Raw genomic sequence first — 24865 nt, forward strand, 5'->3', positions numbered from 1 at the left:
TGTTTGTTTTTTCAGGGGAAGGAATGGCTTTGTCTCAACTGCCAGATGCAGAGAGCACTTGGAGCTTCTGAACCTCTTGGCCTTCCCATGATAAAACCCAAATCGTCGCAAAGCAAAGAGGCTGCCGCCACACAGAAGAAAGAGACCCCAATGTCAACTTCTCAGGAAGACATCCATCAACCAGCCGCACCCAAAAGTGTGCTTGTTAAAGTGGAAACAACCAAGGATACTGAATCCCCAGTGCTTTGTCCACCACTAAAGGAAGTTGTTCCCCAAAGAAAAAGTGCAGATGTTTCATTGCCTGACAAAACTGTCCTATCCACTACCACAGAAACCAATGTATTACCAGCCTCACAAAAGCCTTCTGAAGACGCATATAAAGGACACCCTGGTACATCCCAGCAACAACCTAACCAATCTGTAACATCTACTCCTCCAGCAGATAAAGAAGCAGAAAATCCATCCCAACAACAGTCTCCAAAGGCTATGACCACTATCGCTAAATCTGCTGCCCCGCTAGATCGACATTTGGAAGAGCAAACTCCAAAACAACCTTCAAAAACTGTCACTTCAATCGCTAAGTCTGGTCCTCCTCCAGATTCAGAAGTGGAAAAACGGCATCCACAACAGCCTCCAGAAACTGTGATTTCTGCTCCTACAGCCGATCAAGAGGCAGAAATGCCATCCCCAAAACAGCCTTCAAATGCCTTGACCACTATCGCTAAATCTACTGCCCCGCCAGATCAACACGTGGAAGAGCAAACTCCCAAACAGTCTTCTGCTCCTCCAGATTCAGAGATGGAAAAGCTGCATCCACAACAGCCTCTAGAAACTGTGATTTTTGATCCATCAGATCAAGAGGGAGAAAAAACATCCCTAAAACAGCCTCCAAAAGCTATGACGACTATTACTGCTGTCCCACCAGATCAACATGCAGGAGAGCCAACGCCAAAACAGCCTTCAAAAACTGTGAGTTCAATCGCTAAGTCTGCCTCTCCTACAGATCCAGAGGCGGAAAAGCTGCAACTACGACAGCCTTCAGAAACTGTGATTTCTGCTCCTCCACCATATCAACATGCACCACAAAGAGATTCTATGCAAGATATGCAGATCCATTCAGGTACTGAACAAGGGCAAGGCCAAAGCAAGGTTGTGGCTGGCCAGCAGAAACTTGTTGAAAAATCCCCACAAGTCCCGATTTCACAAACTCTGAAGCCAGTAGTTAGGCCAGGTCTTGCAAAAGAAGTTGGAAAGACATCACAACAGCCTTCAAAATCTGCAATTGTCTCTGAAAAAACTGCACCTCCACCAGCTCATCCTGCTAAACAGGAGTCAGGAGGATTTTTTGGCTTTGGTGGTCCTAAAACCCAACCTGCTGCTGCAAAGCCTGCTGAGTCTGTGACTGGAAAGATGTTTGGCTTTGGTTCATCTTTCCTAAGCTCTGCATCTACCATGATAACGTCAGCTGTTCAGGATGAACCTAAGACTACACCACCAACTCCACGCAAGATGTCTACTACAGCCAATGAATCACCTAGAACTACACCGGTAGCCTCCCCTAAACTTTTACCTGCAAAGGACACCAAGCCTACCGCTGTCAAGAAAACTGAAGAGAAGCAACCAGAGAAACGATTGCAGGACAAAACTCCTTCAAACCTACAAGCCAAAGTTGACAAAGGTCTACCAGAGGCCTCCAAGGTACAAACAGACATCCAAGGTGCCTCAAAAGCAGTTCCAACCATCTGTCCGCTTTGTAAGGTCAACCTCAACGTGGGCTCGAAAGATCCTCCCAACTACAACAATTGCACAGCATGCAAGATGGATTTCTGCAATCAATGTGGATTTAATACAATGGCAATTGTGGCAGAGGTAAGTCAGTGCCTACAAGTCTTCGCCACTATAAAATATAATTCTTTGATATACCATGTTTTTTTATCAAACACTGTTTGCACCGTCTAGCAGGTGTATTATTTCTATCCTCGGTATCGTAAATGCCAACCAACATAACTTAGGGATCAACGGATTTCATCTGTATAATAGGCATGATTTTAGGTGATATGAATTAAAGATCTGTGAATAAACACAGAACATTAAGGGGCTTGAATACCCTATGTACTTTTTTCAGTAACGAAATTACTTAAAATGTTTCACTTGGTTAGTGAAAACCCTTGCTTGTTTTTTAAATTATGATGAATACCTTTTATGCCCTTTTTTTCAGGTGAAAGAATGGCTTTGTCTGAACTGTCAGATGCAGAGAGCACTAGGCGCATCTGGGCCCACTGGAAGTCCTGCAGTGAAACCACAGACCTCCCCGTGCAAGGTTCCTGGTTCTGAACTGAAGGAAATGCCAACATTTGTCCAGCAGGACAAGTCTATAGGATCTACAGCAGTCACAAAAGAGGTCACTCATGCAACTACGCAGAAACAAGGAACCCCAAAAGTTGAGGCTCCAGTGCTGATTGCAGTCAAACAAGCTGAGACACCACACAGAGATTCTGTACAAGAGACGCAGATCCTTTCCAGGACTGAACTAAGACAAGGGCAAGGCGAGGTTGTGGATCACCAGCAGAAACCTATCGGAAAATCCCCACAAGTCCAGCTTTCACAAACTCCAAAGCCAGAAGTTAGGCCAGGTCTTGCAAAGGAAGAAATTGGAAAAACACCACAACAGCCTGCAAAATCTGCTACCTTTTCTGAAAAATCTGCACCTCCAGCAGTTCATCCTGCTAAACAGGAGTCAGGAGGATTTTTTGGCTTTGGTGGTCCTAAAACCCAACCTGCTGCTGCAAAGCCTGCTGAGTCTGTGACTGGAAAGATGTTTGGCTTTGGTTCATCTTTCCTAAGCTCTGCATCTACCATGATAACGTCAGCTGTTCAGGATGAACCTAAGACTACACCACCAACTCCACGCAAGATGTCTACTACAGCCAATGAATCACCTAGAACTACACCGGTAGCCTCCCCTAAACTTTTACCTGCAAAGGACACCAAGCCTACCGCTGTCAAGAAAACTGAAGAGAAGCAACCAGAGAAACGATTGCAGGACAAAACTCCTTCAAACCTACAAGCCAAAGTTGACAAAGGTCTACCAGAGGCCTCCAAGGTACAAACAGACATCCAAGGTGCCTCAAAAGCAGTTCCAACCATCTGTCCGCTTTGTAAGGTCAACCTCAACGTGGGCTCGAAAGATCCTCCCAACTACAACAATTGCACAGCATGCAAGATGGATTTCTGCAATCAATGTGGATTTAATACAATGGCAATTGTGGCAGAGGTAAGTCAGTGCCTACAAGTCTTCGCCACTATAAAATATAATTCTTTGATATACCATGTTTTTTTATCAAACACTGTTTGCACCGTCTAGCAGGTGTATTATTTCTATCCTCGGTATCGTAAATGCCAACCAACATAACTTAGGGATCAACGGATTTCATCTGTATAATAGGCATGATTTTAGGTGATATGAATTAAAGATCTGTGAATAAACACAGAACATTAAGGGGCTTGAATACCCTATGTACTTTTTTCAGTAACGAAATTACTTAAAATGTTTCACTTGGTTAGTGAAAACCCTTGCTTGTTTTTTAAATTATGATGAATACCTTTTATGCCCTTTTTTTCAGGTGAAAGAATGGCTTTGTCTGAACTGTCAGATGCAGAGAGCACTAGGCGCATCTGGGCCCACTGGAAGTCCTGCAGTGAAACCACAGACCTCCCCGTGCAAGGTTCCTGGTTCTGAACTGAAGGAAATGCCAACATTTGTCCAGCAGGACAAGTCTATAGGATCTACAGCAGTCACAAAAGAGGTCACTCATGCAACTACGCAGAAACAAGGAACCCCAAAAGTTGAGGCTCCAGTGCTGATTGCAGTCAAACAAGCTGAAACACCACACAGAGATTCTGTACAAGAGACGCAGATCCTTTCCGGGACTGAACAACGGCAAGGCAAGGTTGTGGATGACCAGCAGAAACCTGTTGGAAAACCCCCACAAGTCCAGCTTTCACAAACTCTGAAGCCAGTAGTTAGGCCAGGTCTTGCAAAAGAAGTTGGAAAGACATCACAACAGCCATCAAAATCTGCAACCTTTTCTGAAAAATCTGCACCTCCACCAGTTCAACCTGCTAAACAGGAATTAGGAGGCTTATTTAGCTTTGGTGGTCCTAAAGCACAACCTGCTGCTGCAAAGCCTGCTGAGTCTGTGACTGGGAAGATGTTTGGCTTTGGCTCGTCTGTTTTCAGCTCTGCATCTTCATTGATAACCACAGCTGTTCAAGTGGAATCTAAAACTACACCACCAACTCCACGTAAGATGTCCACTACATCCAGTGTCTCTCCTAAAGCTACACCACCAACTCCACGTAAGATGTCCACTACATCCAGTGTCTCTCCTAAAGCTACACCACCAACTCCACGTAAGATGTCCACTACATCCAGTGGCTCTCCTAAAGCTACAACTCCAGTTTCCAATATTTCAGCTGCGAATGACTCTGAGCCACCTAAACAGACCAAGCCTGCACCATCAGCAGAGGCCAAAGTAGAGAAAGCTCCAGCAATGCCTCAAAAATCTATCCAAGCGACCCAAGTTGCTCCTACGGCACCTCAGTCAACCTGTCCATTATGTAAGGTCGACCTCAACATTGGCGCCACAGATGCCCCCAATTACTCAACATGCACCGAATGCAAGAACACGGTCTGCAACCTTTGTGGATTCAACCCTATGCCACATACAGGGGCTGTAAGTGCAATTTATTTTATTTCCCCTTGTCATTTCTTAAAATATAATGTTTTCTTTAGGTATCGTCCTTGCTGTTTAATGTTACTTATTTGTAGTCAACGACACATTAGTTTTGGCTGGGTTATCCAAGCAATTCCATGGATTATTAGTACTTTCTTTCATTTTTCTTTGTGGTATGAGTGTAAAAAGTGGACACTTGGTAGATTGTCCATCATACAGCTTAATTTACATCGAAAGTGTGGTACACAATAGGCCAACCTTTGGTCAATTGGTCAATATTTATTATTGGAATAACAAATTACTATGTCAAAGCATAAAACCTATAAGTTGACAGAGCTTGATATAATTTATTATTGCTTAAGAAGTCTGTGTTCAATTAATTCATGTAATCTATTGTAATTATGGACGAAAGAGGTGTCAAAATTAACACCATACCAAAACGCAGGCTCTGTGGCTGCTACTATCAGTTCACTAGAGTGGTCCGAGTTATTACACAACAGCTCTTGATAAGGCAACTTCACCAGACCGGCAGCACTGCAAATGTATAAAAGTGATTGAGGGTTGTGCAACAGCATTAGTGAGAAGGGATCTGCTCCCACAGCTGCGAGGGAATCTCCAGCCTCTGGAAAAGATCTGAGTTGATAAAGCCCTGTGAAATACCAATAAGTAGAGGTGAAACAGGTTAAGTTTTACACAACGCTGTGCAACACATTAGCGCTGCAGACATTTCCTTTCAGGCCATCTGCTCAGTCACAGATTTGTGGCGCCATTTGATTCTTCAGTTTGCCATTTGTTTTGCGTGGGTGGCAGTCGCCCAAGCGTGTCTGTGCTTTTTAACGTATCCACACATCCGTTTAATTGTTGAATGCAAGATTGTGTACCTGTGTACTGCAGTGCAGGGCTATGTTCCCCTTGCAAACTATGCAACTGCATTTCAATAACTGGCTATATCATGTTAGTCGTTTTACTGGAGGCTTTATGCATTTTGATGGTAACACTTTCATAATGTGAGATCCTTGTAACGTTGGTTACATTAAATCTGAGAAATATGTAGGAACTATTAATGCTTTTTAAGGGTGACTGTGGGTGAGTGGGGAGCACGGTTGTCCTCCAATCAGAGGGTTGTGGGTTCAATCCCAGTCCTGGCTAACCTGCATGTTGATGTGTCCTTGGGCAAGACACTTAACCCAACATTGCTCCTGTAGCTGCGACTACAGCGTATGAATGTTAGTTACTGATGGGCAGGTGTCACTGTGTATGGTTCTCTTGTCATTAGTGTGTGAATGGGTGTGAATGATGTCATGTAGTGTTAAAGCGCTTTGAGTGGTCGGAAGACTAGAAAAGCGCTATACAAGTACAGTCCATTTACCATTTTTGGTCTTTTATTTGATGTTGGGCAATAGGGTATTTCCACTTTCTGTGAACTGTTACAATTTGAGACTCAAATTGCGCTCTGTAAACCACAAAACTAATATTGAGGGATCTAGTGGCTGTAAGCATTTGTTTTACTTTCTCTTTATTTTCATTTTACAGTTTGTTGGGGTCAGATTACCACATGCTCAGACAAAATGTCACATTACCGTCAAGAAAACAAATACAAATAGAAACAGAGGACATGTTCTCATGTAATTTACATCTGACACGTTTATCGCTGACACTAGAGAGGGAAGAAGAGCCTATGGTAAGCTGTTAAACGGGGGTAGGGACAAGCATGGACGACTGCTAGTGTGTATACAACATCAATGAATTCCTCTTACTATAATAGCCATGGAATAAATAAATAGCTTGGCCATGAAACCACTGGACAGGATGAGCAGCAATACATTTTACTTGAAAGACAGACAAGTCACTTTTTAAAATCTAAAATGTACAGTATGTGTAAGGTTTGATAAGAAAAGGCCACTTTGACCAAAGTGAGTGCTCGCAGCGAGTTTATCCATTTTGCCTTTTCTGCTTCAGCTGATGCCATCAAAAGCCTGCGAGTGACTGTTGGCTCATAAGTAGGACACACGTGGGTCGTGCTTTGCCAGCTAGAGCTTGGTGTATTCTAGGCAGCATGAATAATGTTTTCTCAGCAATTTTCTGAAATGTTAACATGAAGCTATATCTTTCACCTAAAATGTATTTAGATGTCCTATTACAAAACAATGTGTACTGTATAAGTTGTTTAAAGTAATCAGTCATTATTAGATCCATTTAAGAAATCAACTGACAAATGTTTTGTAAAGCTTCCATGAGAGACTGCCACAAGACTTTTGTCTCCCTGGTAAAGTGAAGAGACTCCCTGCTGCGCCCAGTCATGGTTTTAAAAATATCCACTCTCTGGAGAGACCAAACATTGCCTACCTGCTGCATCCCTTGCTTTTTTCACAACCTCTTTGCAATGAGGCAAGCTAATTGAGTCAAACCTGATGTTGCATTGGTGGGAACACAGGTTTTTTTTAGCTTATTGTTTTCCAGTATAAATTGTTGTGTTACTCTCTTTCATGTCTGATATTTGAATACATTTCTGTCAGAGGGAAGGAAAAAGGCCTCACCCAAGATTTTCTTAATTTACCTCCTACTGGGATTGCCTTCTATATATGCCACACCCTCTCATTCCCTCTTTTACCCAAGTCTTTACCCATTGAATCCTGTCATGAACTGGAAGGTTGCTGAAGGTTCATTTGTCATATTGGAAAAAGCTGAGCGTGCATATCCTTGTCTTCAGAATGAAGCACTCTGCTTATTACGGATTAGTAGGTCAACGTTCTCTATTATCAGGGGGTTTGATTTATGAGCTCTACTACGCAGGGGTCTTTTAAAGCCAAGTATATTAGCTAGCTACAGCTTTTGCCAATGGCATCTGCGAGAAAATCAATAAGGAACTAACAAGCTCTAGAATCAACATCAGAAAAGCACTGAAGAGAGGCTTGGAAACACTGTGCAGTCCACAGTTCATAGGACGTTCCTTCAGTCTCACCAATAAAAAACGTAAATTTCACGATAGTTGATACCAAGTATTTCCCGTTAAGAGCAGTTTGATAGTTATTTGGGTCATTTAAATTGTTGCTAATAGTAAACTAGATGCATTTCCTCTCTCAGATATCATAATGCATAGCAAAATTTGTATTTGTACTTAAATTATGTAGAAAATAATGTGCAACTTGATTGAAAGTGCAAAAGGTGAAGGTATCATACAATTTTGAGGGTAATCTGTGCCCAGAATGAATGGGCTTCTTCCCCAAGATATTGCATTGATATCTTGCTATACATTTAAGTGGGCATTTCTTTCTACTGCTGAACAGTAATCCTAATGCAGCCCGCCTTTGTGTCAAGAGCATACTTTCCCAACTAATGTCATTGTGGAGGTTTGGTAATCCAGCTCAGGCTAATCGGAGAGAGCAGCCTCTCCCACAGCTCTCTGCTTAGGGCTCCTGCTCTTTACTCATAAAACAGATTTAATTAGACAAAAGGATGATGGCGACTTCCCAAACCCTGTGGCTTTGATGCATGGCTTTGAGACTGTGTTACTGAGAGAATGTGACTGTCGCTGGAGGGGAATATCATAGGATTAGGTATTTTGTTTATGGAAATATTTTCTTATTTTTTTATTGCAGTCTGGTGTACATAATTACTGTAGTTCAAGGTTAAGGTTAAATAAGTTATCATATGCAAGGTTGGTGCAGTACTGGTGTGTAAATTCATTCATTCATTTGGCATTCATTTGGTGTATAATGCATTATTCTGTGATTGTTCTTTCTATCTGTTCTGTCCGTTACTATGCTGAGATCTACTCATGTGCAATACCATCACGCGGAGAGGCGGGAGGGGCGGAGGCACATTTAGATTGCATGAGGGGGAGAATACAGTACACCACCAGAGAGGCTTAGGAATGCACGGCAACGACCATCCGCTAACACTTCTGTTTTATTCTTTTCGATCACTGTCTCTGGGTAGCTCTTTCAAGTCACAAGGGAGCAAAAGTAGAGTGTGGAGTAGACCAACCTGTTATGCAAATATGGGTTTTGACCACCCTACTTCTTAACAAGTAAAAAGACATTTAAAGAAAAGGTTAATAATACATTTTTGAAATAAGTATGATCATTTTTTCATTTTTGTATGGGTAGAGTTGCATTCATTTCCTTGGCAAATATGGCATCGGTTTACAGTATATGAGCTGCTTCTCATAAGGCCATGGTGGTGGTTCTAAGCCAGGGGTCTCAAACTCAAATCAGCTGCGGGCCAGATGCAACCCACTTCAACCGAACGCGGGTCAGACTAGCGTCCGAACGGCATGGTCGACAATAACACAACTTAACACTCACTTTCAAAAGCAGTCATTGAACCCCACCCTGGGGGATCGGTCCGAATGAGACTACAACACTAGTCCTCCTTTAACTCAGCGGGGGAGACCTAAGGTCATGTGACTGTGGAATTCCTTTATAGTCAAACGTGAAGTTACGTGAATCGAAGCTGCGTAGTAATGGACGGAGACGCTCGTCGGTGACGTCAGATGCTTCATGTGTTGGTAGTGTGAGTCGTAAAGGAAAACTTTATTAAACGAGCGATGCTAACGGTTAGTCACATGATCACCTGCGCGAAAGAGGGCAGGAAACTGAATTTCACCCTCCTGCTCTCTGCACCTCGGCCGACACACACGACCCGCCCCCCATGTCAGTCACATGCATGCCACGTTCACTGGACAAGCACACAGTAGGAAACCAGAACATCATAACATGTCCCACACAGCAGCTGACAGTGGGGTTACAGTATAAAACTTTCGGGCCGCACTAACATTACACTTTCATATTAAGGATGGGGCCACAAAATATTGTCCCGAGGGCCGCAATTGGCCCGCGGGCCGCGAGTTTGAGACCCCTGTTCTAAGCTATTTGGTTCAAAAGCTATTTAAAAATGTAGATGAACTACACAACAATCAACAACTATTGTACATTTTTGCAAATAATAATGACATTAATAACCATGTGAACCCATGTATTGATTAGGGTTAAGTTTAATAAGAAACATTAGTGATGCTGAGCTTGCGTCAGATCAGATGCAATTGAGGTTTTAATGGTTAACAATATTAGGATCTTCATGCACTATGCTGGTCTGTTTGTTACTGTTTGGCACTAATACTGAATCACAACTGTCTGGATAAAAGCATGTCAGTATCAATCAAAATGGATGCATTAGTATCAAGTTAAATAGATAAAGTCAAACCTTGACAATCATGTTTACTGTGAACATTCCTTAGTGAGTGAAGGCATCATACAGCAGCTATCGTGCCCTTCATGTTACGTTGCTGTTACCCTCTGATCTAGGGTAGAATATTATCCTTTATATTTCCAGCCATGCTCTCTGTATTGAATTATACTATGTTATAACCTAAGTAGGACAGAAAATACAGATTACTTCAGGTGATAATATTTTTTAACATTCATGTTTAAATATTCCCTCCAACCTCATCTTTCTATAATTATATATGTCCACACATTTGGGAGGAGGTCTAAAACTGGGTATTATAGAGGGTGGATAATATCACTTATTCAAATGGACTACTCATTTACATCATTGCAGTCTGGACAAACCGTGTGTTTAGATAAACAGCACAATAATCCTCCTTTTTATAGATTGCATTTTCATTAGTATGCACAAATGGGAATTGTGGTTCCATTATTAAGATGGATTTAATGTTTTTGGTATGAGTTAACCTGCACCTAGGTCTACTTTAAACCGGATTTGATAAGAAGTTTGCATGCTTTTTCGCATCACCTGAATGTATAACTAAATGTGTTCTATGTTGAATGTGGTATACCAGTGGTCAACAACTAACTAATTACAAGTGTTTTATATAAATCTGGTGTGTTTCCTGATCACTTGTTGGGTTTTTGGTTACAGAAGGAATGGCTGTGCCTGAACTGCCAGACTCGGAGGGCTTTGTCTGGAGAGCTGGGAGATTCAGGAAGAATGCCCCAGGTTACACCTGTATCTGCCAAGCCAAGCGCCCTGTCCACACCTGCAACCGCAGAGGTAGAACCCAAAACTACCCCTGCAAAGGCGGAGCTGACATCTGTGGTGACAAAATCACAGCTCACCCCTGACTCAATCAAGTCGATGCCAACAGCTCCAACCCTAAAGCCAAAGATGGAACCTATGTCTGTCGAAAAGGAAACCACGGCTACAGCAGCTTCCGAACATGTGAAGATCCAGCCCACACACATAGCCATAAAGGAAACGGTTTCACCTGTTTTAGAAGAAAAACAGCCATTGGCAGCATTCACAGCAGAAGTCATGCCACCCGCTAAGGACACAGCAACACTAAAGGCTGAAGTACCAAACACAGATCATAACAGGACTGTAACAGTGGAAGACAGAGAAGAGTCAGTGAAAGTGGAATTCATAGAACCACAATATCCCAATGCTGAAGAGTCTAAAGTTGACCTTTCAAAAGACAAGTTGGAAGCAGATGTTGCTTCAGCTTCCCCCCTACCTGCAACTGAAGCTATAGCTGTACCTTTCCATTTTGCTGCAGAGGTTGTCCCAGGAAATAAAATAAAGCCAGAATTGTCTGCTCCACATAAGATTAAGGAGTTACTCACGGATGATCATATTGAACTGACAGAGCCAACAACATCTTTACCACAAGCTGAGGTGCAACCAAAGTCACAAGAACCACAGCTGGTATTGGAAAAACAAGCAGCCGGCAAAGAAATGGCTGAAGAATTAATTGAAAAGATCAACGACATCACCTTATTTCCAGAGACACAAGTATCTGCAAATAACATCATAATACAAGTAAGTTTGTGTCCTCTTTTTTAAAACTTTATTATTTTATTGACTTCAATAACAACATATCAACATACATATCAATTGTTTTTCATACAATTTTGAGTAGAAACAAGAGATTCTTTCAAGGAGGAAATTGATTTGTTGTTGTTTTCTTGTTCTTGTTCTTGTTGTTTTTTTACAGCCTCAGGGTCAAGATGAAATAAACAAAGAACCAGTGAAAGAAGTAAAGGTCACCATACCTACTGAAAACAAAGTTGTGACTGCAACAGCAACAAAGCCTGAATCCAAAACAGAGGAGCCTGATGAAGATCAACCTCAAATTTTACCCATGGCACAAGATTTTAAAGATGGGAACGTTGTTGCAAGTCAAAAGGATATTCCAGTATCTACACATACATCCATTCCAGTAAAGGAGGGAGCTGAGAGAAGACGCTTAAGTTTCCAAGCAATGGCTGAGAGCAGTGAAAGTGAGTTTACACCTTCACCTAAAGTCCAGAAGAGAAAACTGAAGGTCAGGAATGTTTCATCCAGCAGTGAAGACATTAAATCTGAAAGCGCTGACTCCTCTATGGAGGATGAAGAATTCATCCGCAAGCAGATAATGGGCATGGGTGATGAAGAAGATATTTATCCTTCAGAAGATGAGAGAGAAAAGGATTTAGTAGATGACGAAACTATCAACATTTTTGAACTTGATAAAAGTTCAGTGACGGCCAAACCACTGTCTAGAAAGAGTAGTACCGAGAATGAAGAAAGCCCAGTCAGGAGAACAACCCTTCCAAAAGCATTGGCTGAAATAACTCAAGATATTTCTGAAACCATTCCCTGCTCTACATTCAAGAAAGCTCTTACAGTCATCAGACACAGACAAAGCACTGATGAAGAGGTGGAGAGCATCACAGAATCCCTGTCAAAGGGATCGTCCAGTGTTCAGGTATCTAGTTTTACCCCAGGATCTTCACCCACTTCTGCCTCATCTCTGGAGGAGGACAGTGACAGCAGCCCCAGACACAGGAAAATCTGTGGGGAAAAGCAGCTTCGCAAAGGAAGACACAGGCAGCCAACTCAGCCTCTCCCAACCATTGAAGACTCCTCTGAGGAAGAGAAAATGAGGGGGGGTGAGAAGCCTAGAAAAGAAAAAGAAGAACTTAAATCCCATGGGACTTCCCTGTTCCCAACAAAAGATACTTCCTCAACAGAGAATCTGAAGCAGATCACAACAATGGATGAAACCAGTAGATCTGGTTCTGAGTACTCTGCTAGTATAGAATCCGAGCCAGAGGTTTGGCGATCAGTACAGAGAGGGGATAAGCCATCACCAACAGTAATTCCATACAATCTCTCTGATCCATTTAACGAGAAGCATATTGTGACATCACCACTGAAGAGTGCTGAAGAAACATATGAGGAAATCATTCAAAAGACAAAAGCTATTCCTGGGGAGAGTCCTCCTGATATTGAGCCACTTTATGGAGGGATGTCCATAGAGGACTATCTTTATGGATCCTTAGTGGAGGAGCCTGAAATGAAGATGGGGGAATCTCCAGAGGATACAAGCTCTGAGTGTCTCAAACAACTTAGGTCTCCAGAGGAGGTCTATGAGAAGATGATGCAGAAAAAGAGAGAACTGATGATGATAGAGCAAGAGTTCCAACAGGCCCAGGTTGCCATTGCATCATCCTCATCGGGGACTTCCGTCACTGGGCCTCCTTTGATTGCAGAGACCTGTGTGGTGACCATAACCACAGAAGAGACATCACCTACTGAACAATTTGACATGCTTCTTCCAGGCACTGAAACCTCTAGTGAAGTGCCAGTGAAGAGAAAGAAAAGGCCTGCTCCACCGCGACCCACTGAACCCCCTAAGCGTTCAGAAGTGAATGTTGTACTAATTACACCCGGTGGATCCATTGGTTTTGCTAGGCCTATGGTTCGTCAAGATCCTTCACTCGGAAAGGCATTGTTCCCCATACCGGACCTCAAGATTACCCGGTGCTCATCTGGGGAGGAAGAGGATGACAGTCTTGCAGACGAGTATGGTGTTGGTATTTCCTCTGACATTACCCCCAGTGATGACTCTGAGACTAAAGAGTATCCCTCCATAAGCCCACCTTTGTCTGAAACCACAGAGATGGATCCTTTCTGTGTGGTCTGTGAAATTCCAGAACCACAACCTATTCCAACTCCAATTTCAGCACTAGAACTAACTACCACACCGTCCCCCGTATCACCATTGTCACCTCCAACTTCACCAGCCTCTCCAGAGTCCAGTATGGCTTCTAATGCTACATCCTCATCCTCACTCCAGGCTCAAACACCGCTTTCATCGGATTCAACTCCGCTGTCTACACCAACACATCCAACTTTATTTGTAACCCAATCACCTCAAGATATCTCACCACCATCCCCTAGTACAATTGCAAAAGTACCGTCTACTGGGGCCTCCGTTTCTTACCCCACTCTTACCAAAGTTATAGCTACAATGCCATATGTGGTGTCTGGTCTATCCAAAGCTCAAACAGCTGCAGTAGGTCAAGGTAAGGCATCTACAGCTGAAGCTCCAACTCCAGCCCTATTGGGGATGTGTAGTCCTGTCACTGTTGTGGTTCAGAAGCCGGACCTAGTTTCATCTCCATCTCAGGTGCCTATCGTGGCTCCAGCTGTTGTACAGGTCTCAGCACAAAGACCAGCACCTGTTGTCTCAGCTCTACCCCCAGTCTTATTTACACCTGTACCTGTTACAGTCAACAATGAATCTTCAGCCCTAGTTGATATTAATTCTGTCACTCAGGCATCATGCCCTTGGACAGTCAAAGACCAGACGATGCCTGACCTAGTTTCAACTACATCTTCAATCTCTGCACAAACCCCATTACCGGTCTCAGCACTCGTAACCAGTCCAACTCAAGGCCAAACCAAAGTGGTACACCCTTTCCGGACAGCCATCTTACCAGTGAGCCAAGCTCCAGTACAACCAGCCCAGGGTCCAGTACCATCTTCAGCATCAACTATTATAACCAAAAAAAAGGTCCCTCCTCCTCCACCACCTCGGTCTACTTCAGTGTCAATACCTGAGAGTAGTGCAGAATTTCCACTTGTAAGGACTGTTCAGTATGTCACCCCCACTATGACCACCACCATAGCTAACGGAGCCACAGTGACTGGTCAGCCAATGCAATCTGTATTTGTGGATATACAGCCAAGAATGGAGGATATACAACTAGATAGTGGGGCTGTACCTCAGGTGGTTACCCCAACCAGACAAGGCCATGTAGTCATCATAGTGCCAAGTGTGGAAAACAAATCTCTCCTTGGACAAACCCCACAAGATATGGCTGGCAAAGGATCTGTTTCTGCTACTACTACTACTACTACTACTACTCTACCACAACGTAGTCAAATACCTTCAGATATACCCAGCACCAATACAGATGCATTATCGACTAAGTTGTCAGCAGCTTCAGCTTCACCCCTTATGTCGAAACCTACAGCAGTCGTCGATCCAGTTGAAATTCTTGTAGCAGATACATATCCATCCTTTCCTACCAATTTAACCAAACCAAACGTGTATCCAACACCTCTGGTTCCCTCGTCAGTGACGATTGCCACAGCAGCACAAGCTTCTTATACCACAGATAGCCCTAGTCAAACTGCAAAGCCTCCTCCACCCATACCACCTAAGCCTATATCAATTCCAGCTGGACTGGTTTTCAGCCATAAGCCAGGAGAGAGTGTCAAACCACCTCCCCCTCACGTGGCTCCTAAAGCTGCTACACTACCTAGGATCAAAGAACCTCCAAATGCTCTGTCCCTCAGCCTTACTCGGCCAGTGGAATCTAAGTTCAGTGCAACATCTCCTAAGTCACCTATGTCTCCCAGACATTCTAAATGTTTGCAAACCTATGTAGTGATAACCCTTCCATCTGAGCCTGGCTCACCGACAGAGGTTATAACAGTCCAGGCACCTGTAAGACGAGGCTCCATCCCATCTACAAAAGTCTCAGGGGTAAGGACCACACCTTCAGAGCAAAAAACATCCACTGAGGCATTCTCAGCACAGGCTACAGTTAGGAGGGCCTCCGTTCCCACTGTAAGGCACCCACCTCTAATATCCATAGATCCAACTCAGGCAGTCGAACAAGTAACTTCCTATAATGTTCTGAATAATAAAGTGCCAGCCAGGGGAGACTATCTGCCTTCTGCGGTACAATCACCATTTATTGCTGATGTCGTGGTGGAGCCATTAGGTCAGAATACATCTATTCAGGAACATATTGTACCCCTTCCAATTAAGAAACCATGTGTGCAACAGCAGCAAATAATTACTCCGGATCTGCCACCACCTCAAACTATGTATGAGGTCCTCACAACGCACCCAGAGCCAAAGGTTGTTATTCAACCACAAACCGTCCAATCTGCAACACAATCCCAGTGTTTACCACTTTTTGCTCCTCATGCACCAATAACAATTGTACCTTCGCAGCGACAGGCTTTGACAGAAGCTGTTGCTTTACCACTGCAGACTGAGGTAACTTTAGTTGCACCACTCCCCCAAGATAGACCAGCTGCAGTTTCCACAACTGTTCTCAATCCACAAGTTGCAGCTCAAATAAAAATGCCAAACCAGGAACAGTATTTGCCTACTCATGGCATGGTAACTGAGACAGTTGTGGTTAAATCACAAACACCAGTAGTGAGTCAGCTAATTCCTCTTCAACAGCAATTTGCATTAGTTGAAGTCATCCACTCTACAGAGCAACAAGTACCTACAGTTTTCAGCAAGACTCCCACCATTGCAGAAATCCCATTAGCACCACCAACATTTTGTCCTTTAGAAGTTCTATCTTCCCAGCACCCACTGCTCATTGATGAAGTGTTGCCCTTTCCTACAAGCGAAGTAACTAAAGAGATCATTACATCCGAGAATGCCGTTAGAACACCTGGGTTAGCAGCAGTATGTCCAGTTCCTCAACCTCAATCTTTCATTGTTGAAATGACTCCAACATTACAGGTAGCTGAGCTAATGCCACTAACTACCGTAGCAAATGTGATAACTCCTACAAGTGTGAATTGGACACCATCACCTCTTGCAATGCACTTCCAACCAATGGACGTACAGCCAGATGTACCTATTCAACAAGTATATCGAGCAATTACATCAACGGTCATGTCACCTTCAACGCCACCACCGGAGGTTATATCGTTGGAACCTGAACATGAGACAATCACAGAGATTATACCAAAGGACAGTGATTTAAGAGCTTCAATGTCATCATCAGTGTGGCAGCCCCAGGCAGCTGCTGGGATGCCATATGGAGTCATTTCAACTGGGGAAAATACCAGGGGAAGGAGGGAATCTATGTCGGCCATAGTGCAGCCAACATACACCACAATTGAAATGTATACTCATCCATATGAAATGCCCAACCAGATGGGGACAACTGAGGCTTTTGCTGCCACCAGGAGAGAATCAATAACCATCCTGCCATCTTTACCATTGCCACATGTAGTAAACATGCCAGCTGAAAAAGATATTCCTATTGATAGTTATGCGGTTCAAAGCCCCTACAGGAGAGGATCCATTTATTCAACAGAACCAATACCACAAGTATCAACCTATTCATCAGAATATGAATATCCTCTGGAGATAATATCCACTGAAGCATATACCAGGAGAACCCCAATACCCACTGCACAGGCCATTCCACAGGCTGTATCTGTGGCTCCAGTCACAATCACTAAAATTCAGCAGGAGTCTATTGAGAGTCAAGAGATTCGAGGACTAGAAAAGGTGGTCTCAAGTATGAGTCACATGTATTCTTCTTCAATTTCTACTTCAGGCCAGCCTCCTGAAAGCCTGCCAAGTCTTGTAACTCAGGTGGTCACTACTGAAGTCCAAAGGACCACTGTATCCGTTGTTCATGAAAGACTTCCACAAATCCCTCAACACAGTGTAGCAATCGCCATCCAACCAGATGTAGCTAAAGTCCAAGCTCTGACAAAACACAATGCAAAGAGAATCTACCCGGGTGATGTTGTTGATTTACGAACCATGAAGGTTGACATAAAGATGACTGAACAAGGCATGGACCTAACGCCACCTGAGTCATGTCGACAGTCATTTTCAAGTGACTGTAGTGGTCGCCAAATCACAGCAGTGCAGCCTGAGATAGTAAATCTTAGTGCAGAGATAACCCCTGCAACCACGCTGTCTGTGGTCACAGACAGCATAACAATAGTCGCCTGCACAGCCACCATTGCCTCATATAACAGTACTCCAGCTGAGAAACCACTCGATTTGCAAGGTCATGTTTCATCATTGCCACTGCCTCTCACCACATACAAACCATTCGAACCGCTTGCTCAGATTGTCTACAGACCTGTGAATACCCAGCCTTTAGTCAGTGCTGTAGCATCCGCAGCTCAAGACCTGCCCATTAATCTTTCCTTTGGAGCCTTGGTCTCCTCAGGTGGCGAACAGCCAATGACTTCCCCACTATCTATCAGAAACCAAGGTGCTGTGCTTTCTCTGGAGGCCACTGGGGCTATGGATCTGTCAAACTACAGACCAGTGAGAGCTATGGTAGCTTTGTCTGACACAAGCCCCGGAGTGGTGACGACTGTTGTAGAAGATGATGGGACTCCAGTTGACCTTACAGCCGGTAGCAGGATTGTTTGCTGTGATGTTATTTATAAGCTACCCTTCACAGGAAGCTGCAGGACACAGCCACCTGTTACAAGTCAACCTGACAATCGTTTTGGCTATGGTGCTGACCACTATCAATATGATAATGCTGGACTGTATGGTTTCCAAGGCATGAATGGTATAAAAGCCTCAATGTCTGAGACCAACCTGACAGAGGCAGAACTGTTTTCCTATGATCCCAGGAATGACTATGACCATCTCAGTAGATCTTCAGATGGCGCTATGGACCTCACTGCTGCCAAACTTTCTTCTGGTGAGTACAGGGGTATTTCTGTATTTTTTGTATTACTTTATTTTTATTTTTATGCTCTGTGCTTGCATTTAGTTGTTTTAATAGACTGGACTTTTATTTACCATGTGCCTTTAGTCTTTAACCTATATAATTACAGTCCATTCCCTTTGATAAGGCATGTGTAGTTTTGTTCCCTTTATGTTGATTAAGTCATGCTTTCCATTACTGTTTAACTTGCTTTTTTTAAATACATATTAAAACCTGCTTTTTATTTCTTTTGTCTTCATACAGATGCATGCGTGTGCCTCCGTGTGCTCCCTCAATATTTTGGTTTTGCGTCTTGCTAGCCAAACTGACAACCGATATGCATGTGAAATGACAGTCTTTTTAAATCCAAATTGCATGAACCTTTGTTCATTCAAAAATGATATATTTGATGAAGTAAAATATATATCTTTGGACTTATTATGGCAGGTAAAGCTCTAGACTACACTAGCAAATCTACTGGATTCTACCCTGGGACGATTGCTGCTCCAGTTCCATCCACAAATACAATTACAACTCAACCGGGCTCTATCTTTAGCACCACCTTACCACCTACAACAACAGTCCAGAACCAGTCATCGCCTTATCCATATGGCTTTATTCACAGCACAGACCCTGGACAGATAATAACTTTTGACACAGAAATACCTAAGGATCTTCTACCCACAGCTTTGGCTGATATCATTACAGGCTATCCGGACATGTACTCAGACACCACCCTGGAAGCAATTGCTGCCTCTCTGGATGCCTTAGCCTCTTCCCCAATATTCCCAGGCTTAGACAACACCAAGATGGCTCAGTATCAGATGGAAAGGGAGTTTCTAGAGCTGGAGAAGCTTAAGCAGCTTTGTCTTGCTGAGGAACTGGAGTGGGAGAGGCAAGAGATCCAGCGTTACCGTGAACAGGAGCAGCTAATGGTCCAGAGGGAGCTTGAGGAGCTTCAAGCACTGAAACAGCAGCTTCTTATGCAGCAAGAAGAAGAGCACCATGCCCACATGGTAGCCCAGCAGGAGACCTATGCTCAGCAAAAAGAGCAGTTGCAGCAAATCCAACAACTCCAACTGCAACTCCAACGCCAGCTTGATGAGCACTATGGTAGCACTGGTCACACAGGAAACTTCTTAGATGCCAAATATGCAGGGGTGGGGGACAGTGGCCAGTACTGGCCTGTCAAAGATGAGTCTACTGTCGCTATTGGTACACATTTAGAAGAAAGTCAGGATCAGTTTAATATTGTAAAGGGCATTCAAGCTGAACAGGACGCAGGAAAAAAAATTATCGATAGTGGGGTGCAGACAGATGATGAAGACTCAGCAGAGAAGCAACATGTTGGAAGGAGAAAGAAAAATAAGAGAAATGTTGATTGCTCCGCTCAGACTGATGATGAGGACCAAGATGAATGGGATGCTCCCACAAAAGCTCGACGACGATCTCGAAAACATAGCGGCGATGGGAAACACGGCTCCAAGGTCTCTAGTATAGCTATCCAAACAGTGGCAGAAATATCTGTCCAGACTGACCACTCTGGAGCTATCAAACCACCTGGTGTCCACATGGACACTAAGGTGGAAATTATCAAGCATATCTCAGCTCCAGAGAACTCTCAGAGAGGTGGCAGTCTCAGCTGTCAGACAGAATCAGATAGAAGTGTCACACCTATTGAGGTGGGGTACAGCACACACCTAAGAGCAGATGTCCCACTCAAGTCAAAAGTCTTCTATACCTCAATTTCCCCCGTGTCCCCGGAAAAGTCCCTTGGAGGGCAGAGAATGTTGACTGCTGACCCAACCAGATTTTCCTCTGGTCCTCGTATGTTAAAGTCTAGTCAGAAGTCTCTGTCTGATCCCAAATCCCTTAGTCCCACCACAGATGACAGGATGGGTGGATACTACGCAGACAGCTATTCTGTGAGTCATAGCAGAATATTAATGGATACAAATATTTGTTTTGTTATTATTGATAATGAAAATGAATGTGCTTGTGATTAAAATGTTTTTTAATACAAATATAATAGAGAAATATAAAGTGAATTATATTCAATATAGTATTTTATGTATAGTGTTTTGATCATTATTCAATGATTGACAGATTTATCATTTGTTTTATTTTCCAGAGCCGAAGCTCTCCATCTGGGACAGGTAGGAAGGTCAAACGGACGCTTCCAGATCCCCCTCCTGAGGATGACTCTATGGCAGGACGTGCAGGCTACAACAGCAACTCTGCACGTCGCCGTCTTGCCCGCAGTACAACAATGGCCCGGGCAAAGATCCTGCAGGACATTGACAAGGAGCTTGATCTGGTGGAAAGAGAATCTTATAAACTCCGCAGAAAACAAGCTGAACTAGATGAAGAAGAGAAGGAGATTGACGCCAAGCTACGGTAAGATGCTGCAAAGATCAAAACAATTCAAGATTTTGGTTCTCACCTTTTTTCAGACCATGTGACATTATTTCATTAACAAATAATAGTAACCAATAAATATGTCATGAATTAATTACAACTTTTATCATTGCATTCCCCCCCTCCTGCAATTATTATTACTAATTAATTTACATGATTCCCCTTTTACCTTAATAGCTTATGGGCTAAAAGGCTGCCTTGACATCACTCAGTGAGACCTCTCAACACTCACACATGTCATACTCATACAAAGGTACTATTGTGTGAGACCCCAGATTTTTTTTGCCTCTTTAGTTGTATGCTTATGGATTTATCAGTGCATAAATAGTAAAACTATTTGTATAATCTGTTGTTATTACTGTAGCTACCTTGAGATGGGTATCAACCGGCGTAAGGAGGCCTTGCTGAAGGAGAGAGAGAAGAGAGAGAGGGCCTATCTCCAGGGGGTGGCGGAGGAAAGAGACTACATGTCAGACAGTGAGGTTAGCAACATCAGAGAGTCCAGGGGTGACGGCCTGGAGAGGCCACGGACAGCTCCCCAGTCGGAGTTTGACCAATTCATCCCCCCCCAGACTGAAGCTGATTCCCAGTACAACACACTAACTAGTCCCTACTCTCACTATGCCCAGTATGTTCCCCAGACCCAAACCACCAGCCACTACACCCAACAGAACCTATATCAGCAGCAGCAGTCCCTTTACCACCAACAGGCATCTCCTTACACAAACCTATCCCTCCCCCATTCCCAAGGTCAGTCTAGCAGCTACCAACATGCGCTGCTCTTGCAGCAGGGAAAACAACGACGATCCACCATGTCCGAATTAGAGCCTAAGATCACCACCAACTATGAAGTGATACACAACCAGCCTCTGCTCATTGTGCCAACCTCCACAGAAAGTGTTTATGGAGTTGCTCACCTTGGGGATAAGTATGGCAGCTTGGACTTGAGGCTAGGGCTAGGGGAAAGGAGCATGGCCTCTAGTCCCATGTCTAGCATTTCTGCTGATTCTTTTTATGCCGATATCGACAACCGCAATTCCAGGAACTACGTGCTGATAGAGGACATAGGGGAGCTCACCAAGGCCTCAACGGGGCAAAGCAACACAGGCATGGGTTCTGGATTCAACATTCCTGATAAAGAGTTGTCCAAGGCAGACAGACTACTCAGGGCAGCGGAAGTCAGGCGCACAGCAGAGGTAAATCCTTTATTGTGACCATACACATTTTACCTTACTTATCCACGTGCTGTGTTTTCAATAAAGTATCAATCTATCTATCTGTTTTACTTTTACAGCTGCATTGACTTCATGTAAATTATTTTGAGAATGTATTAGCATTGCTTTACTGCTTTTTTTACCTATTTTTTACAATTGAATGCAGAAACAAAGTGTTAGATTTTGGGCTGATACTAACAGATGTTGAAGTATATGAAAAGTTATGTTCTTAAAAATTCAGCTCTTTTCACAAACAAATGTAGACCCAATGGTTCAGTCTGGCCAGATATGTATACATGTAACTGATCAAGCATTCTCGAGGTATATGCAACAGACATAAAACATATTTGTAACTGTCAAATTAATTCCCATTACTCTTAAGAAAACATTCAATGTTATTATTATATTTTTGTCATGTTATTTTTCCCTTTTAGGTGGCAGATTTTTTAGGCTCATCTCGACTTCATAGTTATGGCAAAGCAGAAGATGAGACAATGGAGGAGCCTTATGAGTTGAAGCTTCTAAAGCAGCAGATTAAGCAGGAGTTCAGGCGAGGAACTGAGGGACTAGAGAACCTAACTGGGCTAGGCCTTCCCCATCATCTCCCCAGTGATAGCAGTTTTCGTCACTTCCCTAAAGGAGAGAAATATAGTATTGGCAGGTTAACCCTTGAAAAGCAGGCTGCAAAGCAACTCCCAGCAGCTGTGCTTTACCAGAAACAGATGAAGAACAAAAAGGCTACTATAGATCCAAAAGCCATCACAAAATGTTCCCCGATTCAAGAGAGTAGGGATTTGGAGCCTAACTTTAACAATTATATGGGATCTGGGGTCTCCTCTGTGACCAATCTGGCTGCTACAGCTAGGTTGCTTCAGGATGAGATTACATTTGGATTAAGAAAAAATTTATCTGAGCAGCAGAAATATTTAGGCTCTTCCCTAGGCACTAATTTAGCTGGTTCTCTTAATTTTGGGCAATCCCTCGGACTTGGACCAGCTATCAGGGCCACTGCCCAGAATGATGGCACCTACCCAAGTGGAACCCGTTCCCGACCCTCATCGCGCCCTTCTTCCCGCCCCTCTTCTGTCTATGGCTTGGATCTTTCTATCAAACGGGACCTATCCAGCTCCTCGCTTAGATTAAAAACCGAAGGAGAGATCCTAGATGCAGCATTTGCTCCAGGGGTGGCCAGAGCGAAGCCTACTAGTCTACCTATAAGTCAAAGTAGGGGGCGCATCCCCATAGTGGCTCAGAACTCTGAGGAGGAAAGCCCCCTGAGCCCGGTGGGGCAGCCTATGGGAATGGCCAGAGCCTCGGCTGGACCTCTTCCTCCAATCTCTGCGGATTCCAGGGACCAATTTGGGTCCAGCCATTCCCTGCCAGAGGTACAGCAACACATGAGGGAGGAATCTCGGACACGAGGCTATGATCGAGACATTGCGTTCATCATGGATGACTTGCAAGGCGCCATGTCCGACAGCGAAGGTAAAGATGCCGGAGACTGTTGCAGCAACATGACTGTGTGGACCTGCTTGTCATGCATGCAAAGTGTTCATAGTGAGTTTGTGCATTATTGGTCTTTCTTTATCATCAGTGCTCCAGATAGTTGTTGTTGTTGTCTCTATTTCCCTTACTCTTGGTATACGTCCCATTAGATATTTGCCTGCTGTTTCCTTTATGTTTTATACCTTACCCACCGATACATAATACTCTTGGCCTGAGATTATGTATGTCACGTATCAGTTCAAGCCATGTTTGTCATGAGATTTTTTAGCATGCTTTGTTTTTTATTATACAGTGGCTTTACCTCTTCATATTTCAATTATTATATTTGCTCCTAAAACTGAGTGGTAGCACAAGTGTTGATGCTGAATTGATGCTTTTGACATCATTCATACACAGTCTCCATTACAGCTGCCTTATTCGTAGTGAAAAACCATAATGTATGATCTTCCCTGGACCTATTCAGTTATAATGCAGTGATGCATATGTTAAGAATGGCCTGCAGTACATTATTGCAGACATGAATCGTTATTTAGAAACTTGCTGCAGGGCTAGAATATTTTTTTATCTTTAAAAGTGAGGTAACACAAAGCGCTATTAATAGAAGTTACATAAAAAAATGAAGGGAACATTTTCTGAAACATGTGAAGTGTAAGTATTTTTAAAGAACATATTACATTTAAATAATCAACTGTCTCATAGTCATATCCTCTCTACCTCATAAATATGCACTAAATTGCAGTAACTTATTTATGACTTCTATGGTCGATATGTAAATATTCTTTACTGATAATACAAATAAAATATACATGTTTCAAAAATATTTAGCTAACAACATTTAGAGCATTTTACATGAAGGTATGACAAGTAGTGTCTAGTTGTCCTCTATGTCTTTTTTTAAACCCTCGCCCTACCAATCTTCAAAGCTATATATTAAGATCCCTTCAGAAAAACGTTTATTTATTTGTCCTACACATCCTTTTAGCTATTTTGGAATACAACTAGCAGCAGTAAGTTTGAATTAATACTGCCGAATCCTTGTGTCTATATGTGCTCAGGGAGCAGTTGAGGCAAATGAAATGACTTTTCTTTAACTCCTAGCAAGTCAGTAAAACAGACCTACCAATCAGAGAATAATCTAAATTCCAGGAGACAATTTCAGCCATATAACGCAATGCAATTAGGTTTTCTCAAGGACTACCGAGCAGTTATCTGTACTTTTAGAAACAACATTAACAACCATATTATTGTGTCT

The 24865-nt window shown here is 43.2% G+C and overlaps 1 protein-coding gene across 8 annotated transcripts in view; it reads left to right on the forward strand.

Moving 5' to 3' along the window:
• The window catches only part of LOC120808762 (uncharacterized), a 51630-nt gene that overhangs the window by 11104 nt on the left and 15661 nt on the right, over positions 1-24865 (forward strand). For 7 of the 8 annotated variants that reach the window (XM_040161874.2, XM_040161878.2, XM_040161876.2 and 4 more), the window contains exons 10-18: positions 16-1869; positions 2219-3274; positions 3624-4736; positions 10620-11516; positions 11692-18469; positions 18923-20400; positions 20607-20872; positions 21258-22089; positions 22542-23592. In XM_040161874.2, the coding sequence (XP_040017808.2) occupies positions 16-1869; positions 2219-3274; positions 3624-4736; positions 10620-11516; positions 11692-18469; positions 18923-20400; positions 20607-20872; positions 21258-22089; positions 22542-23592 (15325 nt within the window). Of the gene's footprint in view, positions 1-15; positions 1870-2218; positions 3275-3623; positions 4737-10619; positions 11517-11691; positions 18470-18922; positions 20401-20606; positions 20873-21257; positions 22090-22541; positions 23593-24865 lie in introns of those variants that run through there. The other variant, XR_013451123.1, reaches the window with a different exon arrangement.

Source organism: Gasterosteus aculeatus, chromosome X, assembly GCF_964276395.1.
Source record: "Gasterosteus aculeatus chromosome X, fGasAcu3.hap1.1, whole genome shotgun sequence".
Lineage (NCBI taxonomy): Eukaryota > Metazoa > Chordata > Actinopteri > Perciformes > Gasterosteidae > Gasterosteus > Gasterosteus aculeatus.